General features: G+C 40.4%; 1 protein-coding gene across 3 annotated transcripts in view; it reads left to right on the top strand.

Annotated features, from left to right (window-relative positions):
* Positions 1 to 26,331, top strand: part of SHROOM2 (shroom family member 2) — a 118,592-nt gene that overhangs the window by 77,437 nt on the left and 14,824 nt on the right. For 2 of the 3 annotated variants that reach the window (XM_039714375.1, XM_039714373.1), the window contains exons 4-6: positions 1,978 to 4,618; positions 6,555 to 6,658; positions 23,501 to 24,250. In XM_039714375.1, coding sequence (XP_039570309.1) covers positions 1,978 to 4,618; positions 6,555 to 6,658; positions 23,501 to 24,250 — 3,495 coding nt within the window. The remainder of the gene's footprint in view (positions 1 to 1,977; positions 4,619 to 6,554; positions 6,659 to 23,500; positions 24,251 to 26,331) is intronic. The other variant, XM_039714374.1, reaches the window with a different exon arrangement.

The raw sequence follows: 26,331 nt of genomic DNA, 5'->3' as shown, positions 1-26,331 counted from the left end.
TCAGGGTTCACAGGAGGATTGCCCTGCAGTTTAGGACCACAGAAGGCCATGCTTTGCAGCAACATGCTATTAGAAACCTTCCTGTCCTTCTTTAAAGTGCTTGCTGTTTCTGCTGGGTTTCCATTAGGCATTTTCTAGCAGGGCTTTGACCTCCAGAGATGATATCTCTGCTTCACATTGGATACCAGTAGATTTACATGAGACCTGTAAACTGAGGCTTTCCTGCACAAGTGGCATATTTCTTTTAATTAATGCAAGTATCTGTTTGGATTTTATGAACTTAAAGGTCTTTTCCAACCTTAATGGTTCTGTGATCTCCTTAGTGCTTAAGGGAGTGGGAATATCAGCAATTCTTAGTAATATCTGGTTTACATTATTCTTTGACAAAAAAATCCTAGTAATGACCATGATACTTTTTACATGCAACACAGTATCACTTAAGATGACAAGACCTTTTTAAAGATTCAGCAAGATGTTTTAAATGCTGGAAATAAATGAATGAAAGAACACAAAACCTCACAAGATGAGGCCATTGTTAGTGTATCTTGTAAATAAAATGCTTTTAGAAAATAAGCATAAAGCATATCTTATTTCATATACATTGCTTTTGACCATGTTGTATAAGAAAAGAAGTTTAAAAGGCTGCAGTAGTAGAGGGAGGAAAAATCAAATTCTGTTAGTACTGAATTCCAAAGAACTGTTGAGTTGATCTTTGCAGTATTTTTGACAGAAAAAAAAGACCTATATCACTCTTTGTATTTTTTTTAATGTGGATTATCTAATTTCATTGTTAGCTTTCACAGGTCTCTTTACAGCCCAAGATTTGATAGATGCTTCATATAATTATAGCTACAGGGAAGTGGAATAATTCTGGGATTTGTACCAAGGGGCTTTGCATGCAAAGACAAGAATTTGAATTTGGTATATAAAAGCAGGAGGAGCTGCCATTGAAGTTCAAATAGGGAAATGTGATGAGAATAATTGGCAAGACTGTCATCTCAGCATCTATGTGTTGGATTGACTGGAGGTGGGTACTGTGAGAGAGAAAATAAATGAAAGGAAGTGAAACAAAACTCATGGGATAGGAATGTAACAGAAGCAGCAGGATTTCGGAATAGTGTCCTTAGCAAAAGACCTGAAGAAAGTGCTCTGTCAAAGGTGATGTTTTTATAGAGGAAAGAATGGTGGGGAGAAACTGGTGGCAGCAAGGATTCTTGAAGGAAAGTTAGAAGTTTGTTAGGCCATGCAGAGCTTGTTGCTTTGGCATTTCCTCCTGAAGTTTTCCTGCCAATGTTGTGGAACTGAGTGGAATGGAATGTTGTTTTAAGAGTGTCAGCTTGAGAGTGGTTTGAAACCACACTGCTAAGGTGCATGTGCAGGTGGTATTTGAGACAAACGCATTTAGTGTGTCTCTGCTTAAAAGTTAAAACACCAAACAAATAGGCAGATGTGGATATAACTTTATTGGAGTAACTTATTGACAAGGGAATAACATCATGGGCTGAAGAATTTTAGAGTCATATTTGAGCAACGAAGAGAGGAAGTATGTGAGTTTAACAGCTGGAAGAATCGGGGTGCCTGGAAAATAAGCTGAAAAATAAGTTGGTGTTTGTCCCAGGAAAGAGGGAGCTAATGGATCTCAAACTAATTTTTTCTAAAAGCAAAGTCAGCAAAATCAACAATTTGCAGGGGGACAAGGAACCCTTCAAGGAGATAAATGCATATTACTTACTGGCAAACTTACATAGGGAAGCTGAGGTAGTTACTAAGTTTTCAAGCTTTGAACTGGTGGTGGAGTTTGAAGTTGGAGCCCTGACTTGGTGTTCAAATTTTGTTTTCTTAGATTGTTTGTCTTTAACTGCTGTGCAGATAGATTTAACCAATATTATTAAAATGGATGGTTACAATTATGTTGTAGCATTATTTGACATTTTTGATATTTATTCTGACACTTTTTTTTGGTTTTGTTTCCTTCAGTAGTTGTTCTTCTCATGACCTGTCAAACTCATGGGATCAGTCAAGTCTGTATCGCACTTCTGACCAGTTCAGCTCTTTGGGAAGTATGGACAGCTGGGACCACACTCCCCAAGTAGCCCAGTATGGAAGACTTTCTTCTGCAAGGTCTAACAGTAGCATTGATCATCTAGGGAGCCAAAGTAAACGAGATTCAGCCTATGGGTCTTTCTCCACAAGTTCTAGCACCCCTGACCACACTCTGTCCAATGCAGACACTTCTTCAACAGAGAACATGCTTTACAAAGTGGGGCCCTGGGAGACTGCTAAGCATGGAAGCAAGTCTGGCCAGTTTTTGAATGACAGCAGTGGAACAGAGGACAAGCCTGGGTATTTGCCAGCTCCCATCCAATATGAGAACAATAAAAGTCCTAGAACAGAGGAACAGCCAGATGGCAAGCTCCCTAGCTTGGGAAGGTCCAGTTTTGGACCTGTCTGGTACGTTCCTGATAAGAAGAAGTCTTCATCTCCTCCCCCTCCACCTCCACCCCTTCGTAGTGACAGCTTTGCTGCCACCAAGGGCCACGAGAAAGCCCAGGGCCCTATGTACTCAGAGGGTGCCAGCACGCAGCACTTTACAGCCCTGAACCGATCTCAGCCCAGGAGTGACTGGAGTTTGGAAACTGCAGAGCAGCAGCGACGGCCCTCCAGAGCGTGTGACAGGAGGATCAGCAGCTCAAATTACAAATCTGATCTCAGTTCAGAACACACTTTTTCTTCAGCTGGTGAAAGGTACAGTAGTAATGCAGGAACTGTGAACAAACTGCAGCCATCCTTGTCCAGCACCGACATTAGGTTTGCACAGTCTGCTTACTCTTACCACCACCAGCACCAGTACAGTGATGAAAGCACCTTTTATCCCAGTGCAAGAATCTTAGCTGCACCTAAAGATCAGCAACATTATCTGTCCTACAGTGGCATTCAGGAGTTAACTACAGATCATTTTCATGGCTACAGTCCAAACCAAGCCAGTCTGCTCAGCACTTCCTCTTTGAACAGTGCTGCTGAACAGAAAGTGGACAACAGTGGACAAAGTCGATATTATTGTGTGACAGCAAAACAGCCTGCTCAGGGAAGCTCAAAGCCACTACAACTCAAGGATGACAGCTGGAAACCTGCAGTGGGAACTGATTTGTCACTTGGACCTCATGAAAATTCTGCAGTTATTACAATGGCCCCAAACCCAAAATACTATCTACCTCAACAATCTATTGAATCTTCACTGACAAGGTGTGAGAACAGTAGTCATTACCCAGTGGACAGAGGGGGAGATGCTAGGTGTGCTGTAGTAGAAGAATCTAAAAAACCTAATCATACTGAAAAATCTGGACAAAAGAAAAGCTGTGAGAACACCTCTGAGGAAAGTGAAACTAGGCATGGTCAGCAGGAGTATGTAAAGGGCTATGTCCCTACCACTGAAAACAGATCTGCTCAGAAAGATTTTAGGTGGGGAAAAGATGAGAGCAGCAAGATATCTCCTCAGAAGACGCCAATGTTGCACTCTTTAGCTCAGGAAGGGAAAAAACAGTCTGACAACAACCCAGAAGAGGTATCAGAACGACAGACCTCATTTGACACTCACCTGTCTAAACAGGCACGAAGGAGTGATCGTTTTGCAACAACCCTCAGAAATGAGATCCAAATGAGAAGAGCAAAGCTACAGAAAAGTAGAAGTACTGCTACACTAGTAGGGTCATCTGAAACAGAGGAATGCAGTGAGACCTGGAAACCAGATTCAAGTGAGAATGTCATCATGTCTCCCGACACAAACTTTACCAGCACCTATAAAGATCACCTCAAGGAAGCCCAGGCCAGGGTTCTGAGCGCAACATCCTTCAAACGTCGGGACTTGGAGCCCAGCCCTGCTGAGTATCTCCCCAGGTCCCCTGAGCGGAAAACTGGTAGCTACAACTCTTCATTACTGGCTTTGGCTTCTGAAGATGTCTCTGGATTGCTTGAGGCTACACAAGCCAAACCAAACCCTACAGGGAGTGGCACTCATCACGTTTCTCGGATTGGAGCCAGAAAGAGGTTCACAACAGAGCAAAAACTGAAGTCATACTCAGAACCAGAAAAGATGAATGAGGTGGGCATGTCAGAGGATGAATGCCATGCTCATTGCCATCCAAACATATCAGAAGAAGCCCTGGGCTCATTTGCAGACAGGTGGAAATTTTTTGAAGAAACAAGTAAGCCTTCATTTAGAAAATCATCACAGAAACCAGGTCCCCATTGTCTAGCAGAGGGACAGCCTGCGAGGCCAGATAGGAAAGCACAAGAGGGAGAGGAGCTCTGGTATGAGAGAAGAGGTCGGGTAGCCTCTGTTGGACTTGAAACTGCTCATGCTTCAAAAGACAGTGTCCGGCACAGCAGCAGCAATAGGGCTGCTGAGAGGATTGGGAAATCTGCACAGCCACTGCGCCTGGGAACCTTTGCAGAGTATGAGGCATCGTGGAAGGAGCAGTGGAAGCCAATAGAGCCAAGGGGCTCAGGAAGGTACCACTCAGCTGATAATATCCTCGATACAGGCCATGAACAGCATGGGAAATCACAATACACCCATGAGAGGTCCAGATCATCCCCTTCCACTGATTTCTACAAACAGGTACAAGTATCTTTTGAATTTTCCTTTAAGTTGCCCAGTGTGGTGGAGGACAGTAGAGGAGTGGAGGGGAAGAGAGAATTTTAATGAAAATTTCCAATTTAGGAACACTATGTAATATGGTGTTTGCCTTTTTTCAGTAAAGGAGTGAATGTTATAAGTAGCTGTCTTAAGTAAAATGAGGAAGATCGAAGTTTGTGCTGCACAAGAGCAGTTGGATCAAAGTAATTTCTTGTGTGCTGTAGTCAGGTGGAAAAAAACCATGATTGCTTTGCTAATACCCTCTTTTTTATAGTAGAGATTTTGAAGGTTCAAAGCAATTTTCACCCAGACTTATCTTTTCATGGGTGTGGCTGTATTCCCTGTTTAAATTCTCTGAAACTATGAAGAAAAGTGTTCCACATGTCAATAATACATATTTTACTGTAATTTTTTAATGGTCTAATAATTTCCGTGGATTTCCTCTTTTCTTCTAAACTTGCTTCATGCAAAATCACATAGGACAAAATTTCTGCCTGATAAAGTTTAGAGATTACAAATATGCCTGTTAATGTTAAAGCCACAGCAACAGTGAAACTGCTTAATGTTTTGTTTTATGTCAGTTTGCTTGATTTAAGATGTATACATTTATTCCTTAGAGAGATGCCAAAAGTCTTTCAACTTGCGAGTAAATATTACGTTAATTTTTAACCAAGCAGGGCCAGGCAATGGTTGGCAGGTGGCACTGGAAGTAAACACAGAAACCAAGTCTCTTTGGTTCTCTGTTAAAAGATGTTGCTCAAGCTACTATGAGACTGCCTGATAGGTATAAGGAGTCAGAGTGTGTTCAACCTGTGTTGAACTTCGCCTTCTGCAAGAATAGAATTGAAGCAAAGTAGCTGTATGTTACTTTTTCTTTATTTTTCTCCTCTTGATAAAAACAAAGCATATATACATACATAGGTCACCTCTGTGTGTGTGTGTAGACATGGAGTAGAATGAGAATAGCTCAAAGAGAAACAAAAATGTTGATCTCTTAAAGTTGTGGACTGTCTTTCCATACTTTTTTTATGTCTTTAAGTTTGGCAAAAGTTATTTTTGAACTCTATGTGCAGACTTAACTATGTGGATAATTTACTAGGGTAGGGATTCAAAGCACTGAAAATATTCACCTGGAAGTTACTTTGCAAATTAAATTCACTGAATTATTAAATAATTGCCTACCCAGCAGAAAAAAAAATAAAAAATCATGCAATCTATTCCCTGTATGCATTTCTGGTTTATTAGTCAGTGCTCTTAAGTTCAGTATAGGCCTCCTGGGGCAAAAAGCAGACACCTGTTTAGGCACCTGGAAAATATGGTGATAAGTGCATTGAAGATGCTTACAGCAGACTGAAGTAAATAAAGATGTCGTTTTGCATATATGATTCAGATTATTCCAGTGCTAATGCACAATTAAATTTCCTGTAGGTTCAGTGTTTGTAATGCAAAGCTATGCTTTGGGTGGGGTTGTTTGAAGATAGGGAGATAATAACGTTCTGGAACAGCACTGTTGGTGTTTTACTGAGAAACTCAAGTACTCGCACGGGGATTCACAATCTGGTGCATACTTGCATCTCCTAAAATGTGAGCAACTCTTCTGCAACTTCTGTGCCTCTTTTTTTTTGTTTATTTTTGCCAAATGGAAGTTGCAAACGTTTATAAAAATGTTAAGCTCTTCTGTAGATCAGCAAAGCAGAGCAGCAACGTGAGCACAGCCAGGTCGGGAGTGCAGCGCAGGAGGTCACAGAGCACACTGTACTGCTTAAAACCAAACAAGCTTAAAGCATGCTATGCTGTTGACTTCATGTATATTTGAACAGAGCAAACCCACAAATAAGAGGTTCCATAATCACAGATTTTTCTGGGAGCCTGAAACATGATGACTTGGTCTCTTATTTGTACTACAAACCTCTTTTAGGAAGTATCAGTTGAAGTAAGGAGGCAAGCAGAGGATTTAAATGAAGATGGGGAGTGTATTTTCTCTAACATTAACAAACTGGATGAGAGGAACTGCACTGTAGGGTAAGTACAGTGTTTCTTCATTTCTCTCTCTAAAAGATTTGGTTTTGACCAATCTTTTTGACAAATTTCTCTGATCTGATCTTTTCCTGACTCAAACTGCAAGTTCTGCTGTGATGATTTCAGAGTTTCTGCAGTGTGTTCTTCCCTTACTTCCCTCCTTCTCCCCAACTACTTCAATGTGCATGATAGAACTAATTTGGAACTGAAATTTTTGGGGACTCTAGTGTGAGCTTAAAGAAATTGTTGAGTGTTGAGCATATTACAGTTTGTTCAAAGGCAGTTGATTCTTATTTGTGTGCATGAATTATTTGTGTGATAGTTACGGGTTTTTTTCGTGGGTAGATGGGGTCCTGGGGTTTTCCTAAAGAGATTTCCAGTATTATCCTTGGCAAAAACAGCATGCTGCTGAAACATAGTACTGCTGTAAATTGGCCTTTGCTTCTTTTGTGCCTTTACAGGGTGCAGTACATGAATAGAAGACACTAAAGTTTGTTTTACTCTTTGAAGAGCTCTGATTTTCTCTGTTAAATCATGTTTTAATTCATAGACAATGTTTTCAAACCCTTTTTAAAGGTGTGATTGTATGCACAATCTAGTTAAAATCCTTTAAATGTCTAGCATGCTGAGGGTTGTCCTCATCCTGGCCCCGATGTGGTGTAAGCAGTGATTTCAGCAGTTGCTGGTTCTGCGGCTGCTGGAGCCGAGCTGTGGTTGTGCACACCCTGCTGTTGCCAGGTCTGACAGCTCTGGGTTTCATAACAGAGGGAACCCATGCATAGGAAAAAAGAATCTCTGTAGGCTTTCCTCAGTTCTGTAAGTGGTATAAATCTCTCAAGGGAGAGGGAATTATGAACTGTATCAAGCATACGCTCTAGCTGTGACCATAAAACCTTGTAAAAAGTTTGTATTTATTTGTGGGTTCATATGATTGCATTTTGCATTGCTTATGGCTTAGCTGAGGAGACCACCCCCTATTTTTCTAGTTTTTGGTAGCCCTTTGTACTTAGGGCAGCAATTCCAAAATGAGCAGCCCACGAGGGTGTGAGTGCTCACAGGGTGGGGAGGCGGGCACGATGAGCCGGGAGCGGCCGGGCTGCTGGGGGCGGGCAGCATCTCTGGACAAGTGAAATGATTTCCATCTAGCAGCGCCGAAGCCGAGTCACAAAAGCATGTGAATAATACTCCTACGCCAGCATTTTAGCAGTGTTTGTGCAGCACAATTCTTGCTTTATAATCATGGAATCCATGAAAATCACATGACTGGGCACCAGCTGCAGTAACTTTTTTTTCGGCTGGAGCTTATTTTGACATACTATTTCAGTTGTGGTATTTGGCTATTTTAGTGCATTACAGAAGGTTTTGTGAAATGGTCTTTTTCACAGTCTTTGTCTCAACATTGATATGCAGAGGCTTGATATGCCTTCGGTATTCAAAAGACTAACTGATTAAAATCCCTCATTTGGGCATTTAATTCCTGTGTTGTGAACTACCACTGCGTGATAATGAATGGCTGCCTTATGGGAAAGAATATATATTTCCGTGTGCTCCTTTTTTACAAGGCATTCTTGTGCTCAGAAGGAACTGGCCTCATGGCATGGATTGATTTTATGATTTTTGAGCTGCCCTAAAGGCATTTAGCTTTCTATTTTTAAAATGTAGCAATCTGCAAATGACTAGAAAATCTACCTAATTCAGGGTATATTCTAGAACATGAATAGTAACCAAATCTGAGATCTTCCTTATGGTCATGTTTAATACTCTATTTTAAAATTTATGTTTGGATACTCTATTTTAAAATTTATGTTTGGATTAAATAGTTGGCAGCTGTTATTTTGTGCTGCTGAGACCTGTGTGCTCTGGTGGCCTTTGTGCTACCAAAATCAGTGTGATGGGGCTGAACACAGGAGTGGCCCTTCTGCATTTGTGGGCATGAGATTTGCAGGAACCCAATCTGAGAGGTGCTGTGGAGTCCACAGGTGCTTTTTCCTGTCCTATACTACAGGGTGCTTCTGGCCTCCCTCCCCTTCAATTGTTCTGAGAAATGAAAAAAAATTAACTGGAAATAAACTTTGAATAACTACCATTTACAGCTTCCCTGATTATCTTCCTCAGAAATAGGAAATACAAGTGTTTTTAAATGCACTGACTCTAGAGTGAAAAAGGGTTAGAATATTATAACAGCAAATGGCTTTTTAAAAACAAACAAACAAAAAAGAAGATGTTTGATATTTTTTCTTCCTGAACATTTTGCTACAGTATTTTCTTGACTGTTCTTTTTTAGCACACAATCGTAAAACGTAAATTAACGGTACTTTGAAAAATGGGGGGGGGGGGGGGGAATGTGAGTTGATGAGGATGGTTTGTGAACCTCTTCATCTCTGAGCTCTGCTTTTCTGCTCTGAGGTTACTGAGTGCTTCTAATGAATTCAGGTTGTTTCATCTTCCTTTTTAGGAGAACTGCACCATGTTCTTCTGAACTCTGCAGTATTTAATAGTTTAGGGTATTACTTTTGTAGGAAGAGAAAATAGTGGTCCATAGCAGCCATTGTAATCTCTTATGGAAGAACCAAACCACTCTTGTTATGAACTTACAGGGATGCATCATCTAACACAAGATCAGTATTTTTATCCCGACAGGTTGCTGTGATTCTATGGATGTTCTTAACTTTAGGACAGCTTAAAAGCATTATACAATTCGGCTGATCTGTAAAACAAAAAAGTGCTGCTTTTTTATTTTTGTTGTGCCACTCTTTATATTTCAAATGAGTTACAAAAGCTTACCTTTTTATGGATGTGAAGTCTGTGCTTCTTTAAATACGTCTTTCTTTCTTCATTTTTAAAATTACTTAAATGGATTATATAATTACCTTCCTTATAGAAGTCCCCACAATTTCTAAGCTGAAATAGACCTTCAAGAAGTTAAAGAGGGAAATGGATGCTCTGACCAGTTGGCTTCCTGCAGTATGACATGCACACATAAGTCGTTCTGCATCAAAAGAATCATGCTTTATGATCTAATTCTTAATCTCTGCCATCTACCAGAGATGTTTACAGCCATTGCCTTTATTTACTTTCTAAGAACATTTGACTCCTAGCTCTATTAATTTTTTCCTGTGATGTCTATTAAAGTTACATAACTTGAAAAAGTGAAAAATTATATCTGAGATCACAGGCTACAGAAAATATTTCAGCGTTTAATAGGTGTCAAGTCCAAGAGCATATGCGTGTCAAGTGTAGGACTACAGTGTGACTCAACTCTTAATTAAACACTGTAAAATATTTTTGAATGTTTTCATGCCTTAGTAGTTACTCCCATTTGAGCTGAGCTCTTGAAGACAGAGGAATAGCCTTTACAGTGCAAAACCAAAATATAAATAATTTCTTAATGCTTAAATTGTCCTAAATACCCAAGTATAATGTTCTAGAAAAATCTTTGATGATCCAGAAACAGGAGCCTATGGACATGTTCCCAAGTTTTTTATTAGGCTCTTTACAAGGAAGATTTTTCAACACCTGGTGAATATCTAGGCTCCATGCTCACCAAGAGGAGCAACAAATTATTGTGCAAAGAAGCAGGAGGACGAAGTTTATTAGGCTCTTTACAAGGAAGATTTTTCAACAATGGTGAATATCTAGGCTCCATGCTCACCAAGAGGAGCAACAAATTATTGTGCAAAGAAGCAGGAGGACTTTCAGCAACACAGGAATATGACTGACCTTGTCTTCTAAACTGAATGAGATGGAAAAGAATTTAAAAATTACCACTGGTCTATTTGTGTATGTGTTGATTTGTATCATGCATATATGGATGTTTGCGTGCATATATATACAGACATAAAAAATATACATGTGTATATTGATAGTTATTTCTCTTAGCTTTTTCTGATTTGTGACCATTACAGGGGTTGGGGTTTACATATCTATGAGGACTAATTAACAGTGGGGAAAAAAACCCAACAATTCACAACACACATTTGGACAAATTAGTTGCCTCATGTTTACAATGGTGTAAATTATTCATTGGAAATATTCTCAGAAACTACAGTTTTTCATAACTCCAGAAATTTTAAATTCTATATTTTGTTTGGGTTTCTTTTACTGTGATGTCAAAAAAATTAATAAAGTACCAATATACAGTGATCAGCTTAACTAGGAGCTGAGCTACTGAAATACAAGACTTGAAGTCTTGAAGGTTTTTATATGTAGCAAAAGGGCCATTTCCTTAATTAGTTAATAAGAACTTTTGCCAGCATTGTGTTTCATATCTATTTTAAACTTCTTTATTAAGAATCATAAAGTCCTAGAATAGTTCAGTTCGGAAGGGACCTTAAAAATCATCTAGTTCCAACCCTCCTGCCATGGCCAGGGAACTTTCCACTAGACCAGGTTACTCAGGCCCCATCCAGCCTGGTCATTGACACCTCCAGGCGTGGGGAGTCCACAGCTTCTCTGGATAACCTGCCCCAGTGCCTCACCACCCTCTTCCTTCTAATACCTAATCTAATACCTAATCTAAACCTGCCTTCCTCCATCTTAAGGCCATTCCCCCTTGTCCTGTCACTACATGCCTTTGTGGAAAGTCCCTCTCCAGTTTTCTTGTAGCCCTCTTTAGGTACGGGAAGGTGCTGTAAGGTCTCGCTGGAGGCTTTTCTTCTCCAGGCTGAACAGCCCCAACTCCCAGACTGTTCTCAATGAGATGCTCCAGTCCTGTGATCATAGTAGTGGCCCTCCTCTGGACGCATTCCAGCAGGGCCACATTTTTCTTCTTTTGGGAACCCTAGAGCTGAATCCAGTAATCAAGGTGGGTTTCACAAAAGCAGAGGGGGAGAATTGCCCCCCCCGACCTGCTGGCCAGACTCCTTTTGATGTAGCCATTTGGCTTTCTGAGCTGGGAGTGCACACTGTCAATTCATTATTGAACTTCTTGTCCACAAACACACCCAAGTCTTCCTTCCCAAGGCTGGTCCTGGTCCATTCTCAGCCTGAACTTCTGCTTGGGATTGCTCTGACCCAGGGGCAGAACCTGGCACTTGGCCTTGTTGACCTTCCTGAGGTTACCCATTTTTTTGTTGCAGTTAACAGTCTGTGAGTTGCTTTCCTTGACTGAACATTGCAGGACAAGTATGTCTCAGGCATTGAGGGACTTACCAACACATTACCAGCGCTATGTAAACAAAATGTTTTCCCCCTTTTCTGTGTGAGGAAGAAATTGTATGATCTTGTGCAACTGCTTCCTTAGAAATCAGTGGAAAAATTACTCTGGCAAACATTTCATGCATGTGTTAACAAGCTCCACAGCTTTCTCTTATCCAGACTGAACAATTCCAACTCTCTCATCATGTCTTCACAGGAGAGGTGTTCCATCCCTCTGATCACCTCCCTGGCACTCCTCTGGACTTGCTCCAGCAGGTCCATGTCCTTAGCATTTCTTTATTATGAGATGCAGATTATTAAGGCATTTAGGCATTTCTCAGACCTTTTTTTTTTTTTTGGCCAGTGATGTCATTGTGTGTGACATATAGCAATGACACAGTACAGTCTGGGCTGTTAAAAAGTTCCTATTTTGTTTGAAAATGGGAAAAACCTACTGTAGCTCTTCTTGTCCATATAGAGGAGAGTGAGCATCTATTCATATATGAGAAACCCCCTGTAACCTTTCATCTTCCTGAGGTTTCTGTGAATACTTGTAATTAGTACAGGTTTCACTGCCATGAACTTTCAGTGTACCAGTGTATGTGACTGACTAATAACAGATATATAAATATCACACTCTGAGACAGTGGAACCTTGAATCACTGGTACATGATGGCAGCTGATGGGTGTTGATGCTTAAAAACAGGCCAAATGTCTGCCTAGACAGGTTTTTTTCTCTGTGTGAACCAGTAGCAGATGCTTGGAGGGGCAAACAGAAAACCAGGGCAAACCAGGAGCCATGCAGCTGGGTATCTTGTCAAGCCTCTGCTGGTTTGCCTGTCTTTGAGCTTTGTTTGATTTTGGGGGTTTTGTTTAGTTTTTCACTGCTGTGAAGTATGAAGATTGTATGTTCATAGAACAGTCTGTGAAATTCAGCTTTTCCTTCTTGTATAGCAGCAATTTCTGTTGTACATCATTGTATAGGTTGATGAAGTACTGGAAAATCTCTCCTGTGGGTTACTTTGCATTTATTATATCTGAATAAATTCCTCATAGCAGCAGCAGCTGCTGCCACCTAGTTTTTCACCCCTTTGTGAGTCATCTGCGTCTAATGAGTTCTGATGTGAATGATGTGATGAAATGAGTGAGGACTCTCTGTCATGGGAGTCAAATTTTTAAGAGCCTCAGGTGAGACAAAGTTTAATTTTCTAACTCATCTAAAAATCCAAAGTCTGTGTCACCCAGATCACTCTTGTCCCTATGTGTAGTTAGTCTTTCTAAGATTGGTAGTGCATCCAAGACATATCTTTTCTACACATGCCCAAATTATTCTTTGTCAATTTTACTCATTAGTGCAGCTGCTGAATCTCTTAATAAAATTTCTACTTTTTTGCTTATTTCAGATGTTAGGTTTATGATTCTGAAGTTCTCCACATTCATAATGAGTTGGTTTTTTTAATCTTGGCTCTCTTTCCCTCATTCTTTCTCTTCAGCACCCTCACACCTTCCCTCCCCCAACAATGAGTGTGTTACTGTGCTTGAGCAGCTGTCCAAGTATCAGAGGAGTGGGTAGCTGTGCATCAGAAATCCCAGTTCAACAATTTCCTGTGGAAGTTTAGGTGATTGTCATATGGCCCAGGTAAATTATGACTACCCACTCTTAATGGTGTGCAGCATCTGAGAATAGTTCCTGCAAAGGCTGTTTGCTGGTGGAGTTGTGAAGGGGAGACCATGTCCATTTTTTGCTGCAGTCTTATTTATTTATATTCTTACTATTGTACTTTCATCCCTATAATCTGTTTGGCAGATATCCGTGTTTGAAGAAGTTCTTTTTTTCCCCTTTTTTTTTTAATCCTAACACCCCTAAGGATTTGTACCTCAGCTTTTTTTAAAAATTTCTTTATTTGCTGTATTTTGCTTATACATCTGCTTTGCTAGGTTAGTTCTGGATTTTCCTCATTTGAGTAGGACCTAAGTTCTCTGGCGGATGTTCCTTTTAATTGCTATTTAATTCAACCTTTGGAGGGGGCAGAGAGAGGGAAGGAAGAACGGTGGTTGGGTGTTTTGGTAGGTGTTACACATTTCCTCTGAGTTTCATATATTGTATCTTAGGTTGCGTGTTATCTCTTAGCATTATACCATCTGACTTGTTATCATTGAAAATATTCATCTCATTTATGGAAATGTCCTTTTCAAAATTAAATAGCACTGTGTGGATTCTTAATATTTCAAAAAAGATTTCTCTAAATGCATATGGCTACTGGCACAGGGTAGCTCTTCAAATAGCAAAGTTTTGAACCAGATTCTTCTCATGCCTCAGCATCAAGGCAGAAGTTGCATGATAAATTGTCCCACTTGTAGTCCATTTTAAAACTTCCAGGCTAGTTGAGCTGAGAGATGTGTGGGCATCTTCATAAGCATCACAAATGCATTATTTTGGGATTTGGAGGTTGGTTGTGGCTAAATAAATTGTTAAAACTTGCAGGCTCCTGCCACTGCCTCCCCGTTCCTCACTCTCCTGGCAGCCGGCGGCTGTCAGGTGTGCATTCTGCAGATCAGTGAGGTGCTCCACTTGGGCTCACCAGCAGCTCATTAAATGGGTGCTGGACTGCCTCCAAAACCTGTGCTTGGTTTACAGTACTACAGTAATACAGCCCTGTTTCTCCCCCATCCAATTTGTGCATTCTCCACACCCTTGAAAATGTGGACTCTCCCTCTGTCTTTATTAGGTGAACTTTGAATGGCTGTTTCTAAACTTGAGGGTGGCTATCCGATCTCATATATCCCCTTTTTTCTATTTGCAGCTTTTTGCTACCAAGTTATTTTTGCTTTAATTGCTCCTGGCACATCTGTTCTGCTCACTGTGCATGCAGGGACAGCTAGGGGTGTGTGAGGCCATCATGGGCTGATAGAAGGAAGTGTTCGAGGGTGGTTTCTTCTTAAAGAAAATCTCCTTCCTTGCCCCTAAAGGTATTACCAAGCATGAGGAGCTGGAAGAAGTCCTAGACATTATTCTGAACTTGAGTGTGAGTAAATGAACACCCAAAAATGTTTGTGGAGAGAGAAACAGAGATAAATTCATACACATTAGTTCATTTTTGTATTCTGGTTTGATCTTATTGCTTTTCCTGGAAATAGGATTAGAATGAAAACCATCTAAAGATGTGCATTTTTTGTTGCATTGCTTGAAATTCAGCTATCTTCATGTAGCCCTGTTGATGATAACAGTTGAGTATGGAGATTTAGAGCTAACATAAGATGTAGTCTCCAGTGGTTAAAGTCATAAAAACATCATGTGTTGATGCATTGTAGATTTTATTTTTCCTTAAATTACTTGATGAAAAGCATAATTGGAAATAGGTGACTGATTTGTCTCTTCAGTGTAGCAATTCATGCTTTTCTGACATATGGAGTGGCTTTATGGTGTTCTGGTACTAAAAGCTAGCCTGTGAGATGTTCACTTTCTGCTATAAGCCCTTAGGCAACATGGTTATGGTTTGCTGTCACGCAGGAGACTGTTTATATCAGTAAATGTGAGTGAAATCTTGTGCTAAAAAGTAATGTGGCAGCTATAGCTTCCATTTCTCTGTATGGGCCAGCCAGACTTGCTGCAGTCTGTTAACCAGTTGTATTGTATTATGTGGAGTTTTTTCTTGAAATCAAATAAGCAGCTTTTGGAGGCAGAAAAATTTTAGGGGGGTTTATTTACCTGATATCTAGCTGCTCTATGTGGTTTTGTGTGCAATTTAAATAACATTTTCCTCTTAAAGTGATCATCTTTAAAATTATCTTTTCATACATATTAAAGCCTTATCCACGACTTTTCTATTCTATGTGTTCATGTAGATAAATTGAAAGGAGCTTGAGCTTTGCTCTGATGAAAGCCACGATTCCTTCTAAAGGTGGAGCATGGGGGTGGCAATGTGCTCATGCAGCATGAAAGCATTCAGTTCTTTCCCTGCAGAATCTCCTGCAAGAGAGGGCGCCTGTGCACACAACACATGCAAAAAAATTCAGGCTGGAGGGCTGTTGATGAAGACTCTCCTCTAGAATTAAAGACATGGTTATTTGAATGTTGTTTGGAAAGGAACCTAGTGACACACTGATCTTTTAAAATCATTGTAAATAGTTAAAACTTGCAGAGCTGTAGTTGTGGAACTGCAGATAATGATTTTCACAAATGAAAACCCTTAGAAAATTAAAGGACTTTTAGTTTGGGGTTTTTTTGGTTTTTTTTTAATAAGCAAATCCAGGAGGTGGGGGTGGGGGAAAGGAAAAGCTTTGAAGTCTCTGAGATCTTTTCCCTGAGGTCAGAAGTTTCTGGTGATGTAACATACAATACAGACTTAAGCCTTCACTTATCAAGGTTAAAGTTGACAGAGCTTGTATGAACTTGTCAATCATAGGAAGCAGGCAAAAACAAGCCAGCTGTTGTAAGGCATGGCTTTGAAAATCCTCTGTGTTACAGTAAATGAGACGCAGAGGTTGAGACAGATTCAGTTCTGCAAGGCTTTCAAACTGGCTGGCACATTTGCAAGGATGCAAAGCTCACGTATCCAGTGAATATGGGTAAAAAGCTGTAAATCCTGGTAAGATTGTCTTGTCTTTAGTGTTAAAGCATGAAAGAAATGGCTAGAGGTGTGTGCCTTGTTTACCATTTTTTGTCAGTTGTGAACAGGAATTTGCAGTGTTAATTCATACAGTATTTCTTTTGTTCTTCAGGTCTTTGAGCACAGGCTGCATCCTCTGCCTCTATCAGCAGAAGCTACAGTAGCAAATTAGCAATGATGCAATGCTTGGTATAGAATTTTATTTTGCTTAGTGCAGTCAACTGCTCTGTTTGCTGATGGGTTGGGAGAATGGGGGAAAACGTGAGTTAATTCCAGCTAAGATGCTCTGTGTGCATATGCTCGCACACACGCGCTGTTTTTAGCAGCTTTTGTTTTCACAGTTGGCATCATGCACACTGGAATTAGAAGGCAGTGCCTTTCGAAAATACTTGTTTTCTGGACTGAGGGCTGCAGTGCCGTTGTTGTGGCTCAGGGTGCCAGGCTCAGGGTTCCTCTCGGCTAGGGGTGGTGCGAGAGCTTTTCATCTTGTTATTTGCCTGGCAAGCCTGTTACTGTGAGTACAGGCTTGCACGAAGACCTTTTCCACAGCAGCAGGAGCTGTTAGCTGGGAGTGTAAGAGAATTGGATGTGACTATTAGAAGCAAGCGGGTGAGTGTGGCTCAGAGTGAAAAGATGGCTATTGAAATGTGTGCATGTTAATTAATTTAAATAACTGGATTAGGATGTTGTTTTTTTTCCTTTACAGATGAGCTAGCTATGTGTTCTTTTTTAGTGAGAGAATGCCTGAGAATCCCAGGTGACCTAGTTGTTATTCACAAAGTATTTCATTTTATAGCTTGTCTTCTGTTACCTAATTCTTGTTCAGCTGCAAGCAGCTGTTTTCAGTAGTAATAGCAACAAGAAAATAGCAACAGCATTATCAGGACAAAAAGGTCTAAATGAAAAAAAAAATCAAAGGAGTGGCAACTGGAATGTAGGGGTTTTTTTAGTAAATTTACAAAATAACCATTCTTCTTTAAGCTTTTTTTTAATGTGACTGTGATTTCCTTGTTAGCAGTGTTGGAAAATACTGTCTTTTGTCTCTGCAATGGTTGCCATTTGTGTAATATGATGGTTCTCGTTACACTGTTGGGATATTCTGATGATTGAATTCAGTGTGTAAGTACTGAACACATTAATTGGCTGACTTGAGTAGAAGTAATTTTAATTCCACGCAGGTAATCCCCTGTATGCAAGGAGAGGCATGCAATAGATAAAGCAATAAGAATACAGCCATAAAAATTACCTTTTATTGTTTATTTTTGATGTGCAGCAGAATGGAGGAGGGGCTTTTGTTTTCTGAACTAAGGAATGGAAAGCATCGTTCCTCCTGCCCTTCCCCACAAAATTCTTTCCTTCTGCATAAAGGCCCTTGTGCTGCTATAAGAAATATAAATTTAATCAATTTTTTTTTTTGTTATGGGCCTATGTCTTCTGCTATTACCTATGACTGGCCTACATCCATCAACATAACTTTGTTTATTTACTGCAGAATCGGAGTGGATATGTTCTTTGTTATTTATTTATTTCTGATTTTCATGGGGCAAGAGGTAACATTTTTAGAGAGGCAGAATGAGATATGAAAACTCATTGTAGTGTATATATTGCCATGCAGGCAGGACAGGAGAGAAATTCTGGTGGGATCGATGGACTGGCAAGCAGTGTCCGTTACCGTATTTCATTCTGTGATAAAGCCAGGTGATAATGCAAGGGTTGTTACGATAGAGTGACATTTTGCTTTATCACATTGGGTGCAACAACTAAGCTGTATTTAGTATGACTGACTAAACAGATAGCTGCCATTGAGGCACAGCTAATGTTAACAGGCTTTCAGAGACAGAATTGAAAAACCCAGACTTGCGCCATGATAAACGGGTTGTAGTGTGCCAGTGATGTGCTGTGGGATATACATTGTGAAATATCTTTCTAGTTTTGTACCTTCAGTTGTCTTCTGACAGGCCTTTTTTTTTCCCCTTGAGAGAGAGAAAGCATTCTCTCATCATTTAGTATTCATTATTCTTTTCATCTTAACACGTGTTTTGGTTTTAGGACCATTTGCTTCAGCAGTGCTTCTTGGATTGCTACTTGCCATCATCTGTCTCATCAGACCAAGGCAGTGGACAGCTCTACTTCTTTGTAGTGGCTTATATGCTGTGCCTCTTCATAGAAGGACTGTTAGGCTACAGCCATCATGGCTCTTTAGAGGGTTCTTTATTCTCTGCATTTATCTTTTAACATTTCTAAGTAGTTTCATAGAGCTCTAATGTAGCATCTTTGGAATATGTTTCGTGTGTTGCTATCTGATGGACAGTGTGCGCTGTACTGACTCAGTAGTGAGAGCAGATAGAGAGTTCATAAAAAAAATGAGCCAGTGGTGAAATAATTGCCCTGGTATTGCATGTCCAAATTGTGGTTTTGTGTTGTCAGTGTCTCCTGAGTATTGCAATAGTAAAACCAATTTAAGGGCTTAACTGGTCCTGGACCCTCTTCAAAAAAAAAGGATATGGGACTCAGATGAGGATTCAGGTAAATAATGGAAGGGAGACATCTCTGTGCAAGTGAAGTCCTGAGTCAAGCTGTAGTTCACTGAGAACTCAGGTTTAATTCTAAGTTGGCTAAGCTTGGTTGGCTTAATGGTTGTCTAAACACAGGTATCTTGGGAGATCTGAGATAGCCTAGCATATCCCACTTGGCTTCCACCTGCCTTCTCTTAGGGGAGCTGATGTCTCTGAACCTTTAAAGTTTCTGAAATCATAGAAGACACCCACCATGCATTAGTTAGTGCACATGAATATGGATTAAAATGTGGCATTAGACAGCAATTTTTTTACTGAATTTCCAACAGTCTTGCCCTATGCACCCCATTCTAACTTCATAGCATTGTATTGTCTCAAGCAGAACTATACTGGATAGAAGAAACTACCCTTTATTTGTGGATTATTGCAGAAGTGCTTTTGGATTCCCGTGTGCCACGTGCCAGACAAATACTCAATGAAAACATAGTTTCAGCACATGAAGTTCATAGCTTAAAAACTATTGGCAAGAGCTGTGCCTATAAACAGGATTTTGTCATATGCAAAGACAGTATTTCCCAATTGCTTTAAGCCATATAATTATCAAGCCAGGTCAGGTCCTTGATCAGTTTTCTGTGGGGCTGTACAATTCCTACTGCTAGTATGCTGGAAAGAGCAGGAAGACAAAACTCAAAGTGCCTAAGAAGAAGACTGCCTCTTCTGGAGGAGTATCTGCATATGGTGACTTTAAAGGGACTGCAAAACTGTGGCCTTGATTTTCAGTGTTTGTTTTTGTAGGGTGAGGATTTTTATGGAAGAGTCATAGTCAGGTATGAAGGCCTTTTTCCAGTGTAGCTTGTAGTTCTTGAGAAGGAATTTAAATTAAATCAGAAACAGCCACTCCGTTTGCTCTTCTTTGCCAACAAGTTAGTGTAGGACATATCATTGGTTACGTAACTGTGCTTATGTTTTATGGTGAAACTTTTGCACAGAGGTCAGGTCTTTAATGAATGATACTTTTTTCAAATGTTGGCTAATACATTTTTGCAAAGCTTATCTAGTCTGGGATTTTGAAGTTGGAGCGTCTCGTGGCACTGTTTGGGTTGGCCTGAAGTGTTCTCAAGAAACTGTAAATCAGACAGATAAAAATCAAACACATTGAGTTTATTGAAATCGCTTTCATTTATTGAGATACAACATTGGATCAGATCATTCTATCTCTCTATCCAGATTTAGTCAAGTCTTGAGTATGGGGCAAATGAAGAAAGTGGTTTGGAGTTGTTTTATATGGCAACCAAAAATGTTATTCTTCTGCTTTCTTCTGCTAGGCAACTATACATGCTCGTAAATGCTCACTGACTCCACTGGCAGGCTCCAGGTTAATGTGTGTGTATGTGTATGTGGTTTAACCTTCATGCAAGAGCTAGCATTACTGTTACCTCTCTCTGGTTTGTTGGAATAGCCTGTTTGTATTATTGCTCGGGGGACTGGAGGTGTCCAGGCTGGGGATGAGACTTGGGAGGTTTTTGCCCAGCTTATTCTTTATGTGGCCTTTACATTTCAGTCTTGAGTGTGTATGCCCCAAGCTAACAGGGCCAGAAGGAAACTGAGAGAGGTACTTGTCCATTTAGGTAGAAAGTACTTTGTATGGAGATCCACAGTATGGATCTCCAGTATGGAGATCCACATTCCCACCCCCACCGCAGTAAGTGATGCTGGTGTGGCTGTGGCCACTGAGAAAGTGGAAGACACAGAGCAGAGCTCCTCCTGCATTGACTGATGAGTGCTCAGCCTCTTGTCTCTCTACACAGATCCCCTCTGGGAATGCTGAGCCCTCTGCTAAATGAGAGCTTCTCAAAAATGTGAAGGACTGGTTTGTGTAACGAAGCAATTCCTTCTTTTCAGTTAGAAGCCTACATTGGTTTTCTGCCTCCTGCTGTTTAGATATGAAAGCTCCTACAGCAAAATACTAAAAACAAATGCAGTAGAAAAGGCTCGTGTTAGACTCCTGTACTAGACTCACCCTTACTGAATACTACTTTGTAGCAATAGCATAAGACTCTTAATTACACTTCCTTTGCAGCTCGGGTTAAGTGACTGCTGTAAGTTGCCTGACAGTGAAAGCTGTAATGTGCCGTGATGGTTGGGGAATGTGGTGTGAGCTTTCCTGCTTCTGTTGTCTCAGAAAGGCTCCTGCCACTTGGGTAATTGTGGCATTGTATTATGGGAGTGGGGGAGCTTTGGGTTTGAAGACAGCTAAGAGTTTAATGTTTTTGATGTTGGCTGGTTTCTTATCTAGAATGAAAATAGTAATTAAGTCAATTGTCATGTTTTCAGATTATTTAAAACTGTTCGGTCTCTCACTTTGTGATGTTTGGTTATAAATTATGAGTTCCTTTCAGTGGTATGTTATCTTTGCATAATCCTATGGGCCTCATTTCCAAACCATCTGTATTCTGGGCATATTATTACATGATGCACTGACAAATAGCAAGCAGCTTAGTGGACTTCTCAGTATTGATAATAATATAACACCTTTGCAGGTTCTTGCCACTGTGTTCTCCTGGGGCTTGAAGCTTGTTTTCTTTTCCTCCTTTCTGAACAGTAAGCTTGCATCTCTCCAAAATAATGTGATAAGCATGTTTTGCATGAAGACGCACTCACACTGAATGCAATTTAGCTTCAGTGAATGTAGCCACCACCTCTCCTCAGACCCATTTTGTGCGGCGCTGCAAAATTTTTTATTAATTTTGTGGAAGCTGTATGAAGTCATGTGTGTTATCTCTGAATTTTATCTCCATATTTGCAAATATGGCATCTCTAAATTTCTCTCTGCTGCAATTCTTTATGTTCTTTTGCTCAGTTTTGGAAGGTGACAGGACTGCTAGAGCATTCACTGCTTCTGAGCCACTATATTGGTGGATATAGTGTTTTTGGTGGATATTACATGTTTTGGATACGCAGATGTGTCAGATTGGTTGTGTTCTCTGTCCTGTTTGCTTCCACCAGCACTCCCAATCCCAATGTGCATGTGAAGTTCATGGTATACTTTGCAAACTGGCTGAGGTAATGCATGTAATTGATGTCTTCACAACATTTTGTGTCTTACCCTTGATTTTTCTGTGCACCTGAGAGCATCTGTTGCACTGGTTTTTGTTGTGGCTTATGGACGTGAGGGTGAATTGGGAGGCCTGAAGAGCTTTTGCATGGATTAACGAGGAGAAAATTGTGCTGTTCATTGATTATCTAGACAATGAAAAATGCTGGCTTAAACACAGTATTTCCTATGGAAGGCCTGCAGTCTTCATTTGTAAATATTTCCATTAAAATTAGTGGATCTATTTACAGGCCTTGTTCTGCTTACTTTGAACTCACTAAGGAAAATGAGCTGACTCTTGAGATTCCAAGATGCCATGTAACCAAATTTGAATAGTGTTGGTCTTTCAGGCCTTTTGTATAATTTCTTACTTCACCAAACTGTCCTTCGTCTGCTGTTAAAAGAGGAGTCAATAAATACTGCTTTGTAAATCAAGAGTTGACTCTGAATTTGACAGACAACTTGAAGTCATCTGAACCAACTATTCTTAGTTAAGAGCAATATGAAGAAACTTGAATGTCAACAACACTAATCTCCTCATTCATGTTAAATTTAAAATTTACTGGTTAAAGTTGAGTTTTAATCCTCCTTTAAAGCAGAGGGCAATCCGGTCTCCTCTCGGGGCTCCAGAGGTACCTTCTCCTTTGTCTTTATCTGGTGAGCACAAATGTACTACATGTCTTGTGGCAAAGGACAAACATGGAACTGCAAAAGGCTGTTTCCTGACTGGAGAGACAGAGTGTGAAACTGGAATAAACCCAAAACCATTTAGGATAAGATAAGGCCTTTTTGGCCATTGTTTGTCATTTGTGCTGACAGGGCAAAGAAGTTCAACCTTAAAATAAATCTGACCAGAAAATAAATTTCTAAATTTTCTTTTTTGCCTTAATTCAGGAGATAGTGACTTTTCTTTCCCCAATTTTTTAGCTTCAGCAAACATTTTGTTTGCTCTCATTTCATTTTGCAGCAGACACACAAAAATTCAACCTCCAGATTGGTAATTAAAGTTCCTGGTATTCAGTTCACATTTAAAAACGTTTCTGAAGTATTATTGCACCTAGATAAGAAATGTGTTTCACATGCTTTGTTACTGACTTTGGAGCAAGAGGAGAATTAAATTTTAGTATTAGAATTGCTCTTCTGGAGACAGTTTTGTTTTCTACCAACATTTGGCTGTTTGGCTGTGCATTTAACTAAGCTGTGCACAGTGCAGTGCCTCGGGTTACCCAGAGGTTGTGTCGCGTCCTGTGGCGCTCCATACCCTAATTTAGCCTGACATTATGTGTGGACTCATCACGTTAGATTAAGTACAACATGTGTGCCCATACATGAGAAGATGTTTTTGTGCTGTACAGTTACCATAGATTGGAGGAGTTGGTGTTCAGTGTTGGATGTGATCTCTGTGTTCAAGCTTCCTGGGCTGGTGCATTGGCCTTGCACCGAAGGGAATAAATTACGCAGCATACTAAAAGCATGTTCTTTTCTCTAGGCAAGCTGACACAGGGGCCCTGAGGGAAAACCCACAAGAGAAGAGGGATCAACTGGACCAGAATTTAGGCCATAAGTGGAAGTCTTCTGTCAGACCTTCGCATGTGCAAGAACCTACAGTTCTGCCTCACGAGAGTCGGGGCAGGTCTGGGACATTGCCTAGTGACTACCGATACTCTCAGGAAAATGTGAATGAGAAGAGCAAGGATTGTAGCCTGCCTCACCTGCCCTACTCTGAGCCGCAGACCTTGAATGAGAACCACTCCTGTCAGTCCTGGGGCAAAGGAGAGGAAAACCATAGAACAGAGCCAGTGCCACTGAACAAGAAGCGTGGACCTGCTCCTCAGAGGCCACCACCACCTAAAAGAGATAAATACAAGCGACCAGATATTTCTGCACCGTCGCTCGGCGCCTCTTCTGAAGCTCTGCTGGCAGCAGCCAGCCAGCCCTTTCTGTCCTCATCCCCCAGCTCTGCCCAAGTCTTTGCCAGTCAGTCCTCTCTCTGTCAGAGCCCTGCAGCTTTCAATGGAAAACTGAAGAGTGCTAATCCAGAGCAGCTCCAGCAAGTGTCATCCACAGAGAATGTTTGTCAGAACTTAGAAGAAAAAACACACCTTAAGTCTGAGTCTTCCAAGTATCGGTATCTTCAAAAACCTGGCATGGAGTCATCAAGGTCCCCTTCTCCCCAGTTTGCACCGCAGAAGCTCACTGATAAGCCTCCTGTGTCCCTACACGATGAGAACCCAGCCAGGTACTAGATGTAACTCTTTTGCTATTTTATTAACACTTTTTGCCCAGTTAAACTGTATTATTGATTGTCTCTTCGTTTTCTTTACACATTCTTCAAGTTCATTAAGCACTGAGCCATTGCAGCATATTTTAGAGACCACAGACATGTGTGAAATTCCTTTTGGTACTATTAATGTCCTTCAGCTGGTCTGTGGTTTCTTTTAGTTGATTTGTGCTGCCCAGGTGTTACACCAGTAGATAGCAGAAAATGAAAGGGAAGGGCTCTAAGGGATTTTCCTCTGGAAGTACAGGCAAAGTCAAGAAAAGTCCCTGTCATCATTTCCCCTACCTGAGTCTGTATATAAACATGAATCAGTGTTGGGAGGGACAAAGCAGATGTGGGAAGGGAAGCTGGATCCTTTGTGAAAACATCTGTTTTGAAAACATGCAGAGTAATATACACTTGCCAAATCATGACTGGTTTTATGTTGCTTTTACAGTGAAATGTGGCACTTCAGGTTGTCTGTTAGGGGTCCTCAACACTTTATGTTGACAAGGACTGAACACTCAGTAGGGGATTGTCAGTAGTTTCCCAGGGTAGATAAACTCAGAATTAGACAACTGACTGAAATTAATGGATTGCTGCATCTGTCATATGCTGCTAACATCATAAAAGGTTACTCTCCCACAAGATAACAAACTCTTCCAGGAAGCTCAGGAATCTTGGTTTTCATAAATCCTTCAACACTATAATTCATGGTTAAAGAATGAAAACAAAACCTCTAAATTTTTGCAGAGGTTGCTTCTCTGAGCAAAAGCAGTTGGCATGGCTTTTCTCTACTCTAATGTAAATGGTTGAACAAACTCAGGCTGTTTTCCATTTTGCCTCATGACATGAAAACATGAATCACTTTTTTTCCTAAATAAGCCTTGATGTTTTTCCTCTTACAACTGGAGGAAAAAATGAGGTTTCATTCTGCTGTGTTTTTAACATGAAGTAATAATACAATTTACAATGAAAAGTGCAATATGTCATATGAACCCTAGAACCCATGTGCTAAGGTAGATGACAATAATGACTTCCTTCATATTTTGCTTTGACTTCCGTAATATATTACTTTATGAACAGATACGAAGGATGCATAGAAAGGCAATTGTATTTGTCCTTCCTTTCTGCTAAGCTTTAATATTGAAATGAGCACTGAGGTGTGCCTAATTATATGCCCATATCTGAAAGACTAAATACTTACCCTGTGAATCTTCTGCTAACATTTAAAATTCTTAGGCCCAGACAGCTCTTGTTTGCACACAATGTATTGTCCCCAGTTAATAATTAAATTACTCACTAAAACAGCCAAAAAGGACAAGTGTGGCAGCCATACCTCAGAACTTTTTATGGGGTATTTATTTTATATGAATAAAATATGTTAAGTAGATTTATCTTAATACATAGTTAATCAGATTTGGCTTATTACTACTATTGGCTCCTTGCATGTGAGCGTTTGGACATGCTGGGGGCAGCTAATGTTTGATGATGTTAGCTTATAGCTTTTGTACTCTTTTAGGAGAAGTGTCTTGTTCATCAGTAGGCCAAGGTGAGTGTGTGTGCAGGGTTTCCTGCAGTGATTTAGGTAGAATAATGTGTGTGGGGCAAACACACACACATTACTGTGTGGTGTACTGATGGTGTACTGTACCCTGATGATGTGCACAACCCAGCTATTGCCAAAGACAGCTGTTTAGCAACAGCAAAGCTGAAAAGAGTACATCAATAGATTTCAACTAAACCTAAACTCAAGTCAAGGAGGGATTCTTTGTGTTGGGTTAAGCTTTGGAATGTCCAGAGTTGCTGCAAGTTAAAATTTCGTGCTGCCTTTTCACAAATGGAAAAGCTTCAGAAACCAGCAGGGTAGTGATTGCAGAAACAGAATTTTTGAAGCACCTGGTGTTGAACTGTCTTTGCTTTTACTGAGAGCGATCGATTTAATGATGCTTGAAGTTTCTGAAAAATCTTTGACTAGGCTGAGAAGAATGTACTCAAAGTCTCAAAACAGATGCTGGGCATTTTAGATGAAGAATTGCACTCAGCTCACTTCTTTTCCT

This window comes from Passer montanus, unplaced genomic scaffold (assembly GCF_014805655.1).
Source record: "Passer montanus isolate IOZ18808 unplaced genomic scaffold, ASM1480565v1 scaffold3, whole genome shotgun sequence".
In the NCBI taxonomy this organism is placed as follows: domain Eukaryota; kingdom Metazoa; phylum Chordata; class Aves; order Passeriformes; family Passeridae; genus Passer; species Passer montanus.
This window is presented reverse-complemented; position numbering and strand designations above follow the sequence as displayed.